The 12,189-nt window shown below is 40.1% G+C and overlaps 1 protein-coding gene across 10 annotated transcripts in view; it reads right to left on the reverse strand.

Annotated features, from left to right (window-relative positions):
* Positions 1 to 12,189, reverse strand: part of PPP1R9A (protein phosphatase 1 regulatory subunit 9A) — a 293,914-nt gene that overhangs the window by 13,186 nt on the left and 268,539 nt on the right. For 6 of the 10 annotated variants that reach the window (XM_066353671.1, XM_066353670.1, XM_066353672.1 and 3 more), the window contains 2 exons: positions 6,961 to 7,048; positions 6,779 to 6,862 (listed from right to left, as the gene is read on the reverse strand). The exons of the other annotated variants lie outside the window; for them this stretch is intronic. In XM_066353671.1, the coding sequence (XP_066209768.1) occupies positions 6,779 to 6,862; positions 6,961 to 7,048 (172 nt within the window). The remainder of the gene's footprint in view (positions 1 to 6,778; positions 6,863 to 6,960; positions 7,049 to 12,189) is intronic. 10 annotated transcript variants of the gene reach the window in all.

Raw genomic sequence — 12,189 nt, forward strand, 5'->3', positions numbered from 1 at the left:
TGTCCAAATGGTATTTGATGCAATGCCTATAATTTGTTAGCTGTTGATGTCATGACAACACAGATTCCTTTTCATTTAAAAATGCCTCAGCACCTTAGCTAGGCAATTTATGTTAAACATAGATACTGAATTTTAATTTTTGCATATCTCATTTCAAATATTTCAAAATATTACATATTTCAAGTTTACATAAATAATATAACTCCTAACAATTCCTGTTGATTTCCAAAGATTGTTGTGAGAATCAAATGGGACCATAAATGTAAAAACATCTGGTAAACTGTAAAGCAATATATAACTGTAAAGGGATTATAAGATTGATAACTAAAGAGAATGGAGAAGTCAGTGAAGTTTTGGTAGAATACTGACATAATAGGTTGGGGGAGAAAAAAATGTTGGTCACACTAGATTCCAGAATATATGATGCTTTAAATCAGTGGTAGTCAACCTGGTCCCTACTGCCCACTAGTGGGCATACCAGCTTTCATGGTGGGTGGTAGCAGAGCAACCAAAGTATAAATAAAAAGATAAATAACTATAGTAAGTTGTTTTATAAAGATTTATTCTGCCAAACTTAGTGAAAATCCAACATAAAGTACTTGGAAAGTAATTATTATTATATGCTTTAACTTGCTGTAACTCTGCTTTATAAATTTTATAAAGTAAAGTTACTTGCCTACTTTATAAATCACCATTACTGTGGAATCGGTGGGCGGTTAGAAAATTTTACTACTAACAGAGATACAAAAGTGGGCGGTAGGTATAAAAAGGTTGACTACCCCTGCTTTAAATGGTGCATTTCTTAAGAACAAACAGCCACAAAGGGGTCTGCAAAGATAACAGAGAAAGACCAACCAGAGATGTGTTAAACTTTAATTTCATTCTAAAGTTAAAAAAAAAGTTTTTATATCTTTAGTCCACCAACCTACTATGAAAAGATGGAGGAGAGGAGTACAATAACTGAATTTAAGAATGCATGCTAAGCCCTGGCCGGTTGGTTCAGCGGTACAGCGTCGGCCTGGCGTGCGGGGGACCCAGGTTCGATTCCCGGCCAGGGCACATAAGGAGAAGCGCCCATCTGCTTCTCCACCCCTCCCCCTCTCCTTCCTCTCTGTCTCTCTCTTCCCCTCCCGCAGCCAAGGCTCCATTGGAGCAAAGATGGCCCGGGCGCTGGGGATGGCTCCTTGGCCTCTGCCCCAGGCGCTAGAGTGGCTCTGGTCGTGGCAGAGCGACCCCCCCCCCCCCGAGGGGCAGAGCATCGCCCCCTGGTGGGCAGAGCTTCGCCCCTGGTGGGCGTGCCGGGTGGATCCCGGTCGGGTGCATGCGGGAGTCTGTCTGACTGTCTCTCCCCGTTTCCAGCTTCAGAAAAATACAAAAAAAAAAAAAAAAAAAAAAAGAATGCATGCTAGCAGAGGCAGACTGATCCTCTGTAGGAAGTTTTTTATATTCCTGGGTCATGGACCAGGTAAGTCTCACTGGGGCAGGGACAGAATGCTGATTCTTGGACACCCAGACTTACTGAATTAGAATTTGGAGAAGAAGGGAGGAGTTGACCTGGAATCTATCTTCACACATATCTGAGCTGCCTCTTAAAGTTTTTAATATCTATATTTATTAATATTATCCTGAATGCAAATATGAGGCTTCTGGATCAGAATAGGTTATTTACTTATAGAAAATTATTACATCGGTTTCCCATACCGTAATTTCCTCTCTCCAGGGTGACATAGACCCAGAGGTCCTAAACTTGGTCTACTGTAGTGAGAAATATAAAAACCATGAATCTGGGTGGTTATACAGGAAAAGGACAGCTGTCCTCCCAGGCTGTCACCACTCTGACATTGTGCTGTTGGCTTTTACTGAAGGCCACTGTTATATTTACTATGAATGTATTGTTGAAGATGTTTTATTTTAGGCACCGACCTTAGTTTTTGTTTAATCTTGTTTCCCTATCCAATTTATTTTGAAAACAAATTCTATTGTATCGTACATACTTTTGTATGTAAACAAATCATACTTGGAATGAAGAGAAGTACATATAGATAAAAAATAAACAAATGAATACATGCTAAATTATAGATTAACCAGATAATGAGTTAGAAATCAAAAGAGTATTCATTTTTTTATAGAATCATATGGATTAACACTGTCCAGTAGAGACAATTATATAAATTAAAATTTTCTAGTAGCCATATGGAAAAAAAATTAAGGTAAAATTAATTTTTATAATATATTTTATTTAAGCCCAAATAGTCAAAATATTGTTTCAATATGTAATCAGTATAAAATTATTAGTAAGATATTTAACATTCTTTTCTTCATACTAAGTCTTTGAAATCTAGCACGCGTATTTCCCAATAACACATCTTAATAACGAATACCCACATTTCCAATGCTCAATGGCCACATCTGACCAGAGGCTACCATATTAGATAGTGCTGATGGAGATGGATGGAGGGATAGAGACCAGGTTCTTTTCGTCCACCATGCTTATTTTTTGGTAGGAAAACAAAGTCCAAGGAATTCAGAGACTTACCTATGGCAAAATCAGGATGAATCCTTGGGTTCCAGCTCGGTGATTTTCCAACTGTTCACACTGAAGGTAAATGACGACTCACTTCCCCAAAGATGCGTCATCTCTCTTCCCTGTCGTTTGCCCACATGCCACCCTCTAGCCCTGTGAGATACTCAGAGCTGCGCACAGGACTTTCCATTCAGTGACTGAACTGGGAGCTTCCCCCGCGGAGCCCACGGTAGACAGTTCACTGACATCAGTAACTACTTTAGAATTCTAAAGGGTATTTTATTTTACTCCTTGGTATGTTTAGGGGATAAAGAAGCTCTGACAACTAAACGTTTCCTGCTTTTGTTCTCTGCTGTGTAACCTGTTTAAACCAGAATGTTCACTGAGTATATACACACTTGAAAAGGATAAAATCAAACCTATTGCTTTGTAGGGTTTGTTTACTATTATTTTCACTTCATTTATTTGTTTCAATGATGGTCATGCATTTGAGTCATTATGTCTCTACAAGGAATACAATAAAGGAAATTCTTTACCCCTTGGGAAGGATAAAAGGAAGGACAAAAAGACTAATTTTAGCAAATGTCTTGCCTTTTTAATGTCTACTAACCTCAGGTTATGACTAAATGACTTCACCAAATTTTTGCAACTTTATAAGAACCAGAAGAAACCCCTAGGAGATAAGATTACCAATGCAATCCATGAATTAGACTCTGCTTTTTCTGAGAAAGCCTCACAGGGGTTATGAATTTATTCCCAGTTCTCCATAGCTGCCACAGGATCTCGCAGCTAATGGTCTGTATCAGCCAACTACTTTCAGGGACCCTGTGTGTGGGTCAAATAAGTTTGCAAATATGATGTATATGTTTGCTCGCTTATAGTTTGCATTGGGTGTGGGGGACAGGCTGTAAGCAGGCCGGGTCATTATAGCCTAAGGCTTAGTTTTAAGACTAAGCTTTTCCCCACACCCTTGACTGATTGCATGATGTGGGGTGGTGCACTTTCATGAAGAATCCCATTATGCCTCAGATAAGTGACTTTGTATCAGAGACTTCCTTATTTGTATATTGGCTTAAAGGTTTGGATTTCTACACTATAAAATGGGGCAGACCGGGAGCTTGCTCTCTCTCGGTTCCTGAAATTAGCATTGCAAGGAGAGGCAGCCAAGATGGCGGAGTGCTGAAGGAGAAGCCCATTTGTGCAGAGTTTGTGCAGGGAGGAGATGGGGAACACAGATGAATAAGGTTGGTGAGGTAGAAACCTTGGATTTTAGGAAACTCAGATAAGTCAGTGGTTTTGGGAGCCCTGAATGGAAAGGGAAGTGTTTTCCCACTGTGTGTATTTTTCGCTCGCTGGGTGTGAACTAGGATTAAAGGTAATGGCCCACCAGTTCTTGGCTCTGTTGTTTTATTACCATCTGTCCAAATCAAACCCGAACTTACACGGGCCAGGCGGCTGTGTTGGTGGCCGTGGCTACTGGCCTTACACTGTGAAACCAACTCAGTGGCACTAAGCTCCCATTGGGCAGTAACTATTTTTCCTGGAGTATGTTTTACAAGGTTTTGGACCCATTATCCATCTACATAGAAGAACAAAGGCTCTCATGAAATTTGATTAGTGTTGACCAAATGACTGTGATAGCTCAAAAATTATTATTTTTTGAAACAGGAAGTCTCTCTTCTTCCTTATTCTACTATTTCCATTACCTGAATTCCTTTCAGTTCTGTCAACATTCTACTGTAATTACAAATAATTTGAAAATTCTAATTCCAAACTATTTAGTAGCATTGGTACATGTGGAACTCTCTGAGCTACTGGACTAGAGAGACTCCAGAGTTCATGTTTTATAAGTACAGAGTGGCCAGCAGTAAGCGAGGAGCCAGGCTGGTTCATGGGATGGCATCGGCCACAGCGAGGTGGTGTGTGGATGACAGCCCACCGGTGACTACCACGACTGCCTAGATTAAGGTGGGCAGTCACCCTCAGAACCAGGATTTGCTTGATTTCCATCTGGAATGTATACAAAGTACCAATACTCTCTGGCTACTCCGAGGACATTCAAGAGAATCTTTTCATGACTCCTGAATGCCTGCGTATCAGTCCTTGCAAGCCTCAAAGGTGAGCGGGAGTGACTGCCTCAGAAGTCTAGGGACCAAAGAGAAAAGTGGCCCTTCAGAGGTGTCTGAGTATCTCTCCCATTGTGTATCTGCGCATCTCTCTCTCTGTTTTTTTCTCTCACTTAAACAGCTTCCTTAATTGTTTCTTTGCTTTTCCCCAAGTATACTTGGTAATTTTCTTTTCTTTCTTTTTTTTTAATTCATTTTAGAGAGGAGAGAGGAGAGAGAGACAGGGGGGAGGAGCAGGAAGCATCAACTCCCATATGTGCCTTGACCAGGCAAGCCCAGGGTTTCGAACCAGCGACCTCAGCATTTTCAGGTCGACACTTTATCCACTGCGCCACCACAGGTCAGGCTACTTGGTAATTTTCTATTCTTAACTTTAAGGCACAATTATATTTCTTACTCTAAAACCAAACACAGTTAAATCTCTTTTGAGTTGCATTATGGTCTTCTTTTTCCTGAGACTGTTGTCTCAATACAAACAGAGCTTTTGACTCTTTTTTCACTTTACAGCATAAAGGAAACCCACACTAACAAAAATAATCAATCAGGGATTCTCTCTCCTCATCCCCCTCCCCATTCTTCTGTAATCCCAGGGAGCTGTAATTTCTCACCAGGGTGGATGCCAGGAAAGAGAAAAAGAAACAAAGGAAATAGCAAAGGACAACCTATGAAATGGATACATGGTCCCCAAATGATCGTATGGCTTTTTATTCTTAGCATTTTGCCTATACCTTCTTCAGTTTCTGCTTCTGAAATGATCCCCAAATTTCATAAAGAAATATAAATCAGCCAGACAGAGATAAACCAAATACGGTATGACTTCATTTATATGTGGAATCTAAGGAGCAAAATAAAGGAACAAACAAAATAGAAACAGATTCATAGATACAGAGAACAGACTGACGGTTGTCAGAGGGGAGGGAAGATTGGGGGGCTGGGTGACAAAGGTGAAGGGATTAAGAAGTACAGATTGGCAGTCACAGAACAGTCACGGGGAGGTAAAGTACAGCCTAAGGAATATAGTCAGTAACACTGTAATAACCGTGTACGGTGTCAGGTGGGTGCTGGAAATATCGGAGGGACCACATTGTAAAGTACACGATTGTCTAACCACTATGCTGTATGCCTGAAATGGATTTAATATGGAATATAAGCTTTAATTGAAAAATAAAAAAACATTAGATGCATATGTACCTGAAGATGACACGGGGTGCTGGAGGCACTAGCGCCCACTAATTGACATTAATTGACTATTGCATAGTCCTGGGGTAATCAATTAAATTATACAGAGGTGAAGTTCTTCGTCAATAAACTACAGTATTACTATCAGCGCTCCCGATCTTATTGCAAGTAAAAAAATGAGATGACAAATATAAAACCTCTCTGCAACTTGCAAACAATAAAACCAGCAGCAAATTGTTATCTTTATTATTTTTTAATACCTCCTATGTGCCAGGTACCATTTTAAATGTTTTATAGGAAAACTTAACCCTTACACTAATGTCATAAGATAAATACTGTTATTACTCTCGCTTTACATATGAGAAAATGGAGTCACAGAGGCTTAATAACTTGTCCAAGAATTTAAAGATGGGAGCTCTGATTCAAAGTCAGGCAGTAGAACCTCAGAGTGGCTATGCTTTACTATCTCCCTACATAAACCTAAGTTTAAAATGAAGTTACTGCGAAATAAAATTGTGAAAACTTGACAACACGCTGCATAAAACTCACTCCTCTAAAAGGAGTCTTTATTGAATGGTAGGCGTGGCCGACAGGACCGACAAACGGTGGAGCCCAGCAAGATACGCAGTCATTCTTACACACACGCAGACGGGGTGGTCTTGAAAGCCAACAGGTACTTAACATCACACAGCCATAACTATGCTGCATTTAGATAAGTTTTTGGTGAAACTGCTCACGTGAACATAATTCTGCAACTAAGCCAATGGATATTCCAAGGCCCGGTGCAGACTCTAAGTGGAGTTCAGACAAATAGTAATTGTGAACATGTTCTTTCATCTCACCTCTAGGTATATCAGAGATACTGACCATTGATTTTGGTTAACAATGGGGGGGAGGCAGAAAGTTTAGATATCGGGATAAATCTATGCCCTTAGCCGCTCGCCCGTACCTGCTACCTGGAGAAAACCGATTCGCTTCTTTTTCTTTTTCTTTCCATTTCTTTCCCTTATTGGAGTTCCTTCTCAACGGTGCCCTGTAATGACAGCACATCGTCGGAAAGGGGAAGTTGACCCTGTGTCCTTTAACCCTTCTTTCACAGAGGGCTCACTGTTTACGTCATGAGGTGCTTACCCCAGATCCACAAACTTCCGCTTAATTTTTCCCCCTTGCACCACCAATGAACTGGAAGCCCTGAGGGATCTGGGACCTTTCTCACCATCTAGAATACACACATATGTAAAAACAAAGACCGATCATTATTATTATTTTTTTAAGCCATAAGTCAAAAGTCATCTACCCATTTCTGAAGGGAAATGCCTCAATTTTTAACTCAAAGATAATAATAGATGCTTTTTAAAAAAAAAAGATATGGGAAACATAACTATGTTGAGAAACATCCAATTAAGCTGGGAGATGTCCTGTTGAACTGAGGCCCAAATACTCATGACAGAGAGCTTTAGCTTCAAATATCTTGAACAAAATAAGGAAAGATAAACACTCATCACACCACCCTTCACATTAAAAGCTGGGACCAGCATGACTTTCTCATCGTTCCTCCTCTGGCTCTGACCATGCTTCAGATGCCTGGGCCCTGACCTCTCTGCCTCTGCGGCCCCTTTGGGTTTTCACATCTCCCGGCAGGAACCCACCCCCTTATCTCTCAAGTCCAGTGCAGAAAGTAACCCTGGAGAGTCTGGGAGATTCAGAGAGAGTCAGAACTTTCCCTTCTGGTCTCTCCCTTGCTAATGGCCTGTGGCCAGTCCTGATACAGAGGAGGGCAGAGGATGGGGAGACGTTCTGAAGCAGGAGCTCATCTCTAAGACATTCACAGCTTTGAATGGTCTCTCTCTGAAGTTGGGTTAGAGCATAACTTGGCCAGCCTCCCGTGATGCTGGAGACGCCAAATGCTCCTCCGTGTCTGGAGCTGAGTGAGCTCTGCCTCTTTGAGTTACGCAGACACTCTAAATAGCAGCAGCTGCTGGAGATGGGCACATGCTAACTAATGCCAAAAACCAATTAGTGCAGAGGCTTTGCAAGTAGAGTTCAAAGTCAGATGTAGGAGCTAGATTCCACTGGTGCAACTTATTTCACCTTGGACGAGGCAGATAACTCCTAAGGTTCTTCCTGGAACTATTAACCAAAGAAAGCTGTTTGGTATTATTGTTCAGCATATCCAGTTCTCTGAGATGATTAACAAAGAATGCTTTAATTCCGATGCACATTAAAGTGTGAAACTACTCCTTCCTACTTGTCTGTTGGTGTTTAACTGTCTATCTCTTGTTTTTTGTTTTTTTTTTTTATTCATTTTAGAAAGAAGAGAGAGAGAGAGAAGGGGGGAGGAGCAGGAATCATCAACTCCCATATGTGCCTTGACCAGGCAAGCCCAGGGTTTCAAACCGGCGACCTCAGCATTTCCAGGTCGACGCTTTATCCACTGCGCCACCACAGGTCAGGCCAACTGTCTATCTCTTAAAAAAGAAATTCCAGCAACTTCCTGGAGTAGACTGCAGAGAGAATAGACCTTCTAAGAAAGTGTTCTAGTAACCATGCAGGTTAATTTTGCTTATAATTTTATTTATTTCAGGAAAATTTCTTAATAGACATACTTATAAAACATGAAGTACACACACACTCATCACTTGGGAGTCGTGTTCAGAGCTCTAAAGGAGCACAGGATATTGGCAAACTCTCTTAAGGATTTTTCACAATGAGCTTTTCATATTTTCAGTTACTGATACTCAGATTACAATAATTACTTGAAATGTACATAATCAAATATAAGAGTCAGAAATAAGTCCATGTCAAAATTCAGTTCTATCCTCATCTATTTATTATGAGTATTTGCATCATTAGTCTTTGGCTAAGTGAATTAAATAGCCACAGATGTGACATGGACACATACAGGAAATCCACAGACATGGTAGAAACACCTTCTGAGGTGATCTTGCTAATGAATGTTAAAAAAAAAAACACCCCAAAACAGAATTTCAATTCTCTTAAAAGAAGCCAAAGAAAAGAAAGTGCTGGGTTCTTCCAGTGCAATCCTACAACAGCTCTTAATGGCTAAGCCTGTGCAAAGTTAAAAAGAAGACTGCCTAATTATGTTCTGAATTAGACGTAGCTGGGAGATGTTTTAATGAGTGGTGTGAGGACCAGATGAGACAATGTACGTGGAAATATTCCATAACCTATTAGTGTAGCAGTTATTGGACATCTTGGGACTAAAAGCCTAATTCTGCCCATCGCAGAGCCTGCTGCTAGGTAACCTCACATCATTATCTCACACATTTGCCAAAGTGTGTTCCAAGGAACACTCACATGGATGCTTTCAAAAGGCTGAAGAGGCAAGATTAAGTAACAGTGCACTTTCCCATTTAAAATCAATCAAGTACACATTAGTAGACAGCAGAACTTCTAGCCTGCATAAAAACCAACATTGGATTGCTATGATTTCAGAAAAAGAAAAGAAAAATTAGAATTTTGTTTATTTAGCTTTATGTAAAATTTCTGTTAGGCTTTTTGAAAGCTCTCTAATATTGCCTTAATGAGCCATTGTAAGTGTGGTGACCTGGTCCTCATTTTCAAAGGGAATGAAAGCTCTCCTGACTGCTAAATACTGAGGCTTTTATGGACTTTATTCTGCTCAATTTCACTGCAGAAAGACTCTTGACTACCTCTCCCTTTATTGTGGGGACGCCCAAATCTACCTCCTAGTCTGGCTTCTCTCCTGAGTGTACAATGAGTCAATTCTCTTTCCTCCATAATACTTCTGATTTCCTAGTTCCTATTAAAGAAAGACCGTATTTTCTGAGCCTAGAAACCCTGTGATCAGTTTCACCCACCTTCCTTTCTTCCCCAACTCTAGTCAACTTCTATTTCAATGGTTCTTGCATGTCTTTCCTGCCACTGTTTGTTGCTCCTCCTAAGAGGTGATGACCTCTGAGTGTCTCTTAACTCATCTTTCCCACACCTAGTGTCTTTTTCTTTTTATTCTTCTGTCCAAATATCTTGCGGTTTCCTAGTAAAGTAAGGTACTTGAGGTATTTAAAATTTACCTACCAATTTAATTTTATGTGCAACCACTCTGAGCCACATAAACAAACATTTAAGGCCGGCTGGGCAGCCCCGTTCCTTTAAGTTCACCTTACATGTGCCCGTCTCTGGCGATGCCACCTCTCCCTGCTGACAGTCCTTCCTTCCCCTTCCTTTCTGTTTTTCAGCTCCTCAGTGGTTACTCTAACTCAGTGGTTCTCAACCTTTCTAATGCCGTCACCCCGCAATACAGTTCCTCATGTTGCGGTGACCCCAAACCAAAAAATAATTTTGGTGGCTACTTCATAACTGTAATTTTGCTACAGTTATGATTTGGAATGTAAATACCTGATATGCATTATGTATTTTCTGATGGTTTTAGGCGACCCCGCTGGGGTCGCGACCCACAGGTTGAGAACCGCTGCAACTGCATGTTCTTTGTTGCGTCCTGTTTACCAACTTCAGCTAGATATAACCTGCCCTTCCTTAAGCAATGATAAAAGTTACTATTTCTATATTCATAGGGGCCTAATGCAACATATTAATAGCTACATATAAAATTAGAATAATAATCTCTAGATATCACGAGTAGAAAACTGATTGTGCTTAATTTACTCTATTAAGTTGTCTGAAAAAGGCCCCATTGCTATGTAGGTCTGGAGACCAATAGTTTAGAATTTGGTTACACAAAGAATAGACATGAGGAAAATATGTTCATGCCTCCTCTTACCACATAACCTGTTTTACAAACTTCTAGAAACAATCTTTTACTTCCTCTAGTTCCAACTGAAAAGGGGTTAGATGTTTAACACTTAGCCAGTTATAAGGGGATTCTATCTATCCTAGTTTTCACTGAGTCCCACAACTATGACAACAAAGTGATGATTTATAAATGCAGTATTGACATGACTTAGAAAACACTCAACTTCAATTAGGTGTTTGATATCACCAGAGTATTATCCTCAGGATTGCAATCAATACAGCTCTAACTTATTACCTTCGTGGTAACTTCACAAACCAAAAGCAATGGTATATTACATTGCAGACACTTCAACCTTAACATATCAAGGTACTGATTTTTTACATATTTATTTTCTATCTTGTATATGTATGTATATATATTTTTGTACATTTCAGATGTGAAAGATAATACAGTTGACCTTGAACAACATGGGTTTGAACTGCCTGGGTCTACTTATAGGTGGATTTTTTTCAATAAATATACAGTTGGCTTCTGTATCTTTGGGTTTTGCATCCGTGGATTCAACCAACCAAGAATTAAATACAGTACTTTTGATCTGCAGTTGGGAATCTACAGATAGGAGAGCCAATTATGTGCCTTGTTCTATAAGGGATTTAAGCATTCATGAATGTTGGTATCCATGGGGGATCCTGGAGTCAACCTCCCACAGATACTGAGGGACAACTATAGTTAAGTTTTTGGAAAATCAAAAGTTATACATGGATTTTTGACTGTATGAGGGACAGCGTTCCTAATCTCACATTATTCAAGGGTCACTACACACCATATAACCCAATCGACTTGGTCACTTTAAAGAAACATGTCTGATGTGGTAGGAAGAGAATGAAACTATTTTTTAGTCATCTCTGCATCATTTAACTTGTTTAAACAAGAATTTATTACTTCTATAAATTAAAAAAAAAAACTAGTAAAAAGATAAAAGTCTACTGATACTGCTTTAAAATTCTGGTGTTACCTCTTTTAAAATCTATTTGAGCCTGACCAGGTGGTGGCACAGTGGATAGAGCGTTGGACTGGGATGTGGAAGGACCCAGGTTCGAGACCCCGAGGTCACCAGCTTGAGCGCGGGCTCATCTGGTTTGAGCAAGGCTCACCAGCTTGAGTCCAAGGTCGCTGGCTCGAGCAAGGGGTCACTCAGTCTGCTGTACTGCTCCCTGCCTCAAGGCACATATGAGAAATCAGTCAACGAACAACTAAGGAGCCGCAACAAAGAACTGATGTTTCTCATCTCTGTCCCTTCCTGTCTGTCTGTCCCTATCTGTCCCTCTCTCTGACTCTCTCTGTCTCTGCCACAAAAAAAAATTTTTTGGACTATTATACCTGCACTACCTTTATCATATCTTCCTTATCAGGTTTTTTTGCAATATAAATCATAATTGTGAAAATTTCTTCTAAATAAAAATCAAGTTAATGGATTAATACTTATATAACTTTTATCTTCATACACATTCTTTTTTATATGTCCGTTAGTATTTATTAAACTCAGCTGCTAGCCCATAAAAATCCCTAGAAGGCCTCCTGAAGAACTGCCTTCATCAGCAAGCTTATGGAGAGCTAAAGAAGCA

Source organism: Saccopteryx leptura, chromosome 12 (assembly GCF_036850995.1).
Source record: "Saccopteryx leptura isolate mSacLep1 chromosome 12, mSacLep1_pri_phased_curated, whole genome shotgun sequence".
In the NCBI taxonomy this organism is placed as follows: Eukaryota; Metazoa; Chordata; class Mammalia; order Chiroptera; family Emballonuridae; genus Saccopteryx; species Saccopteryx leptura.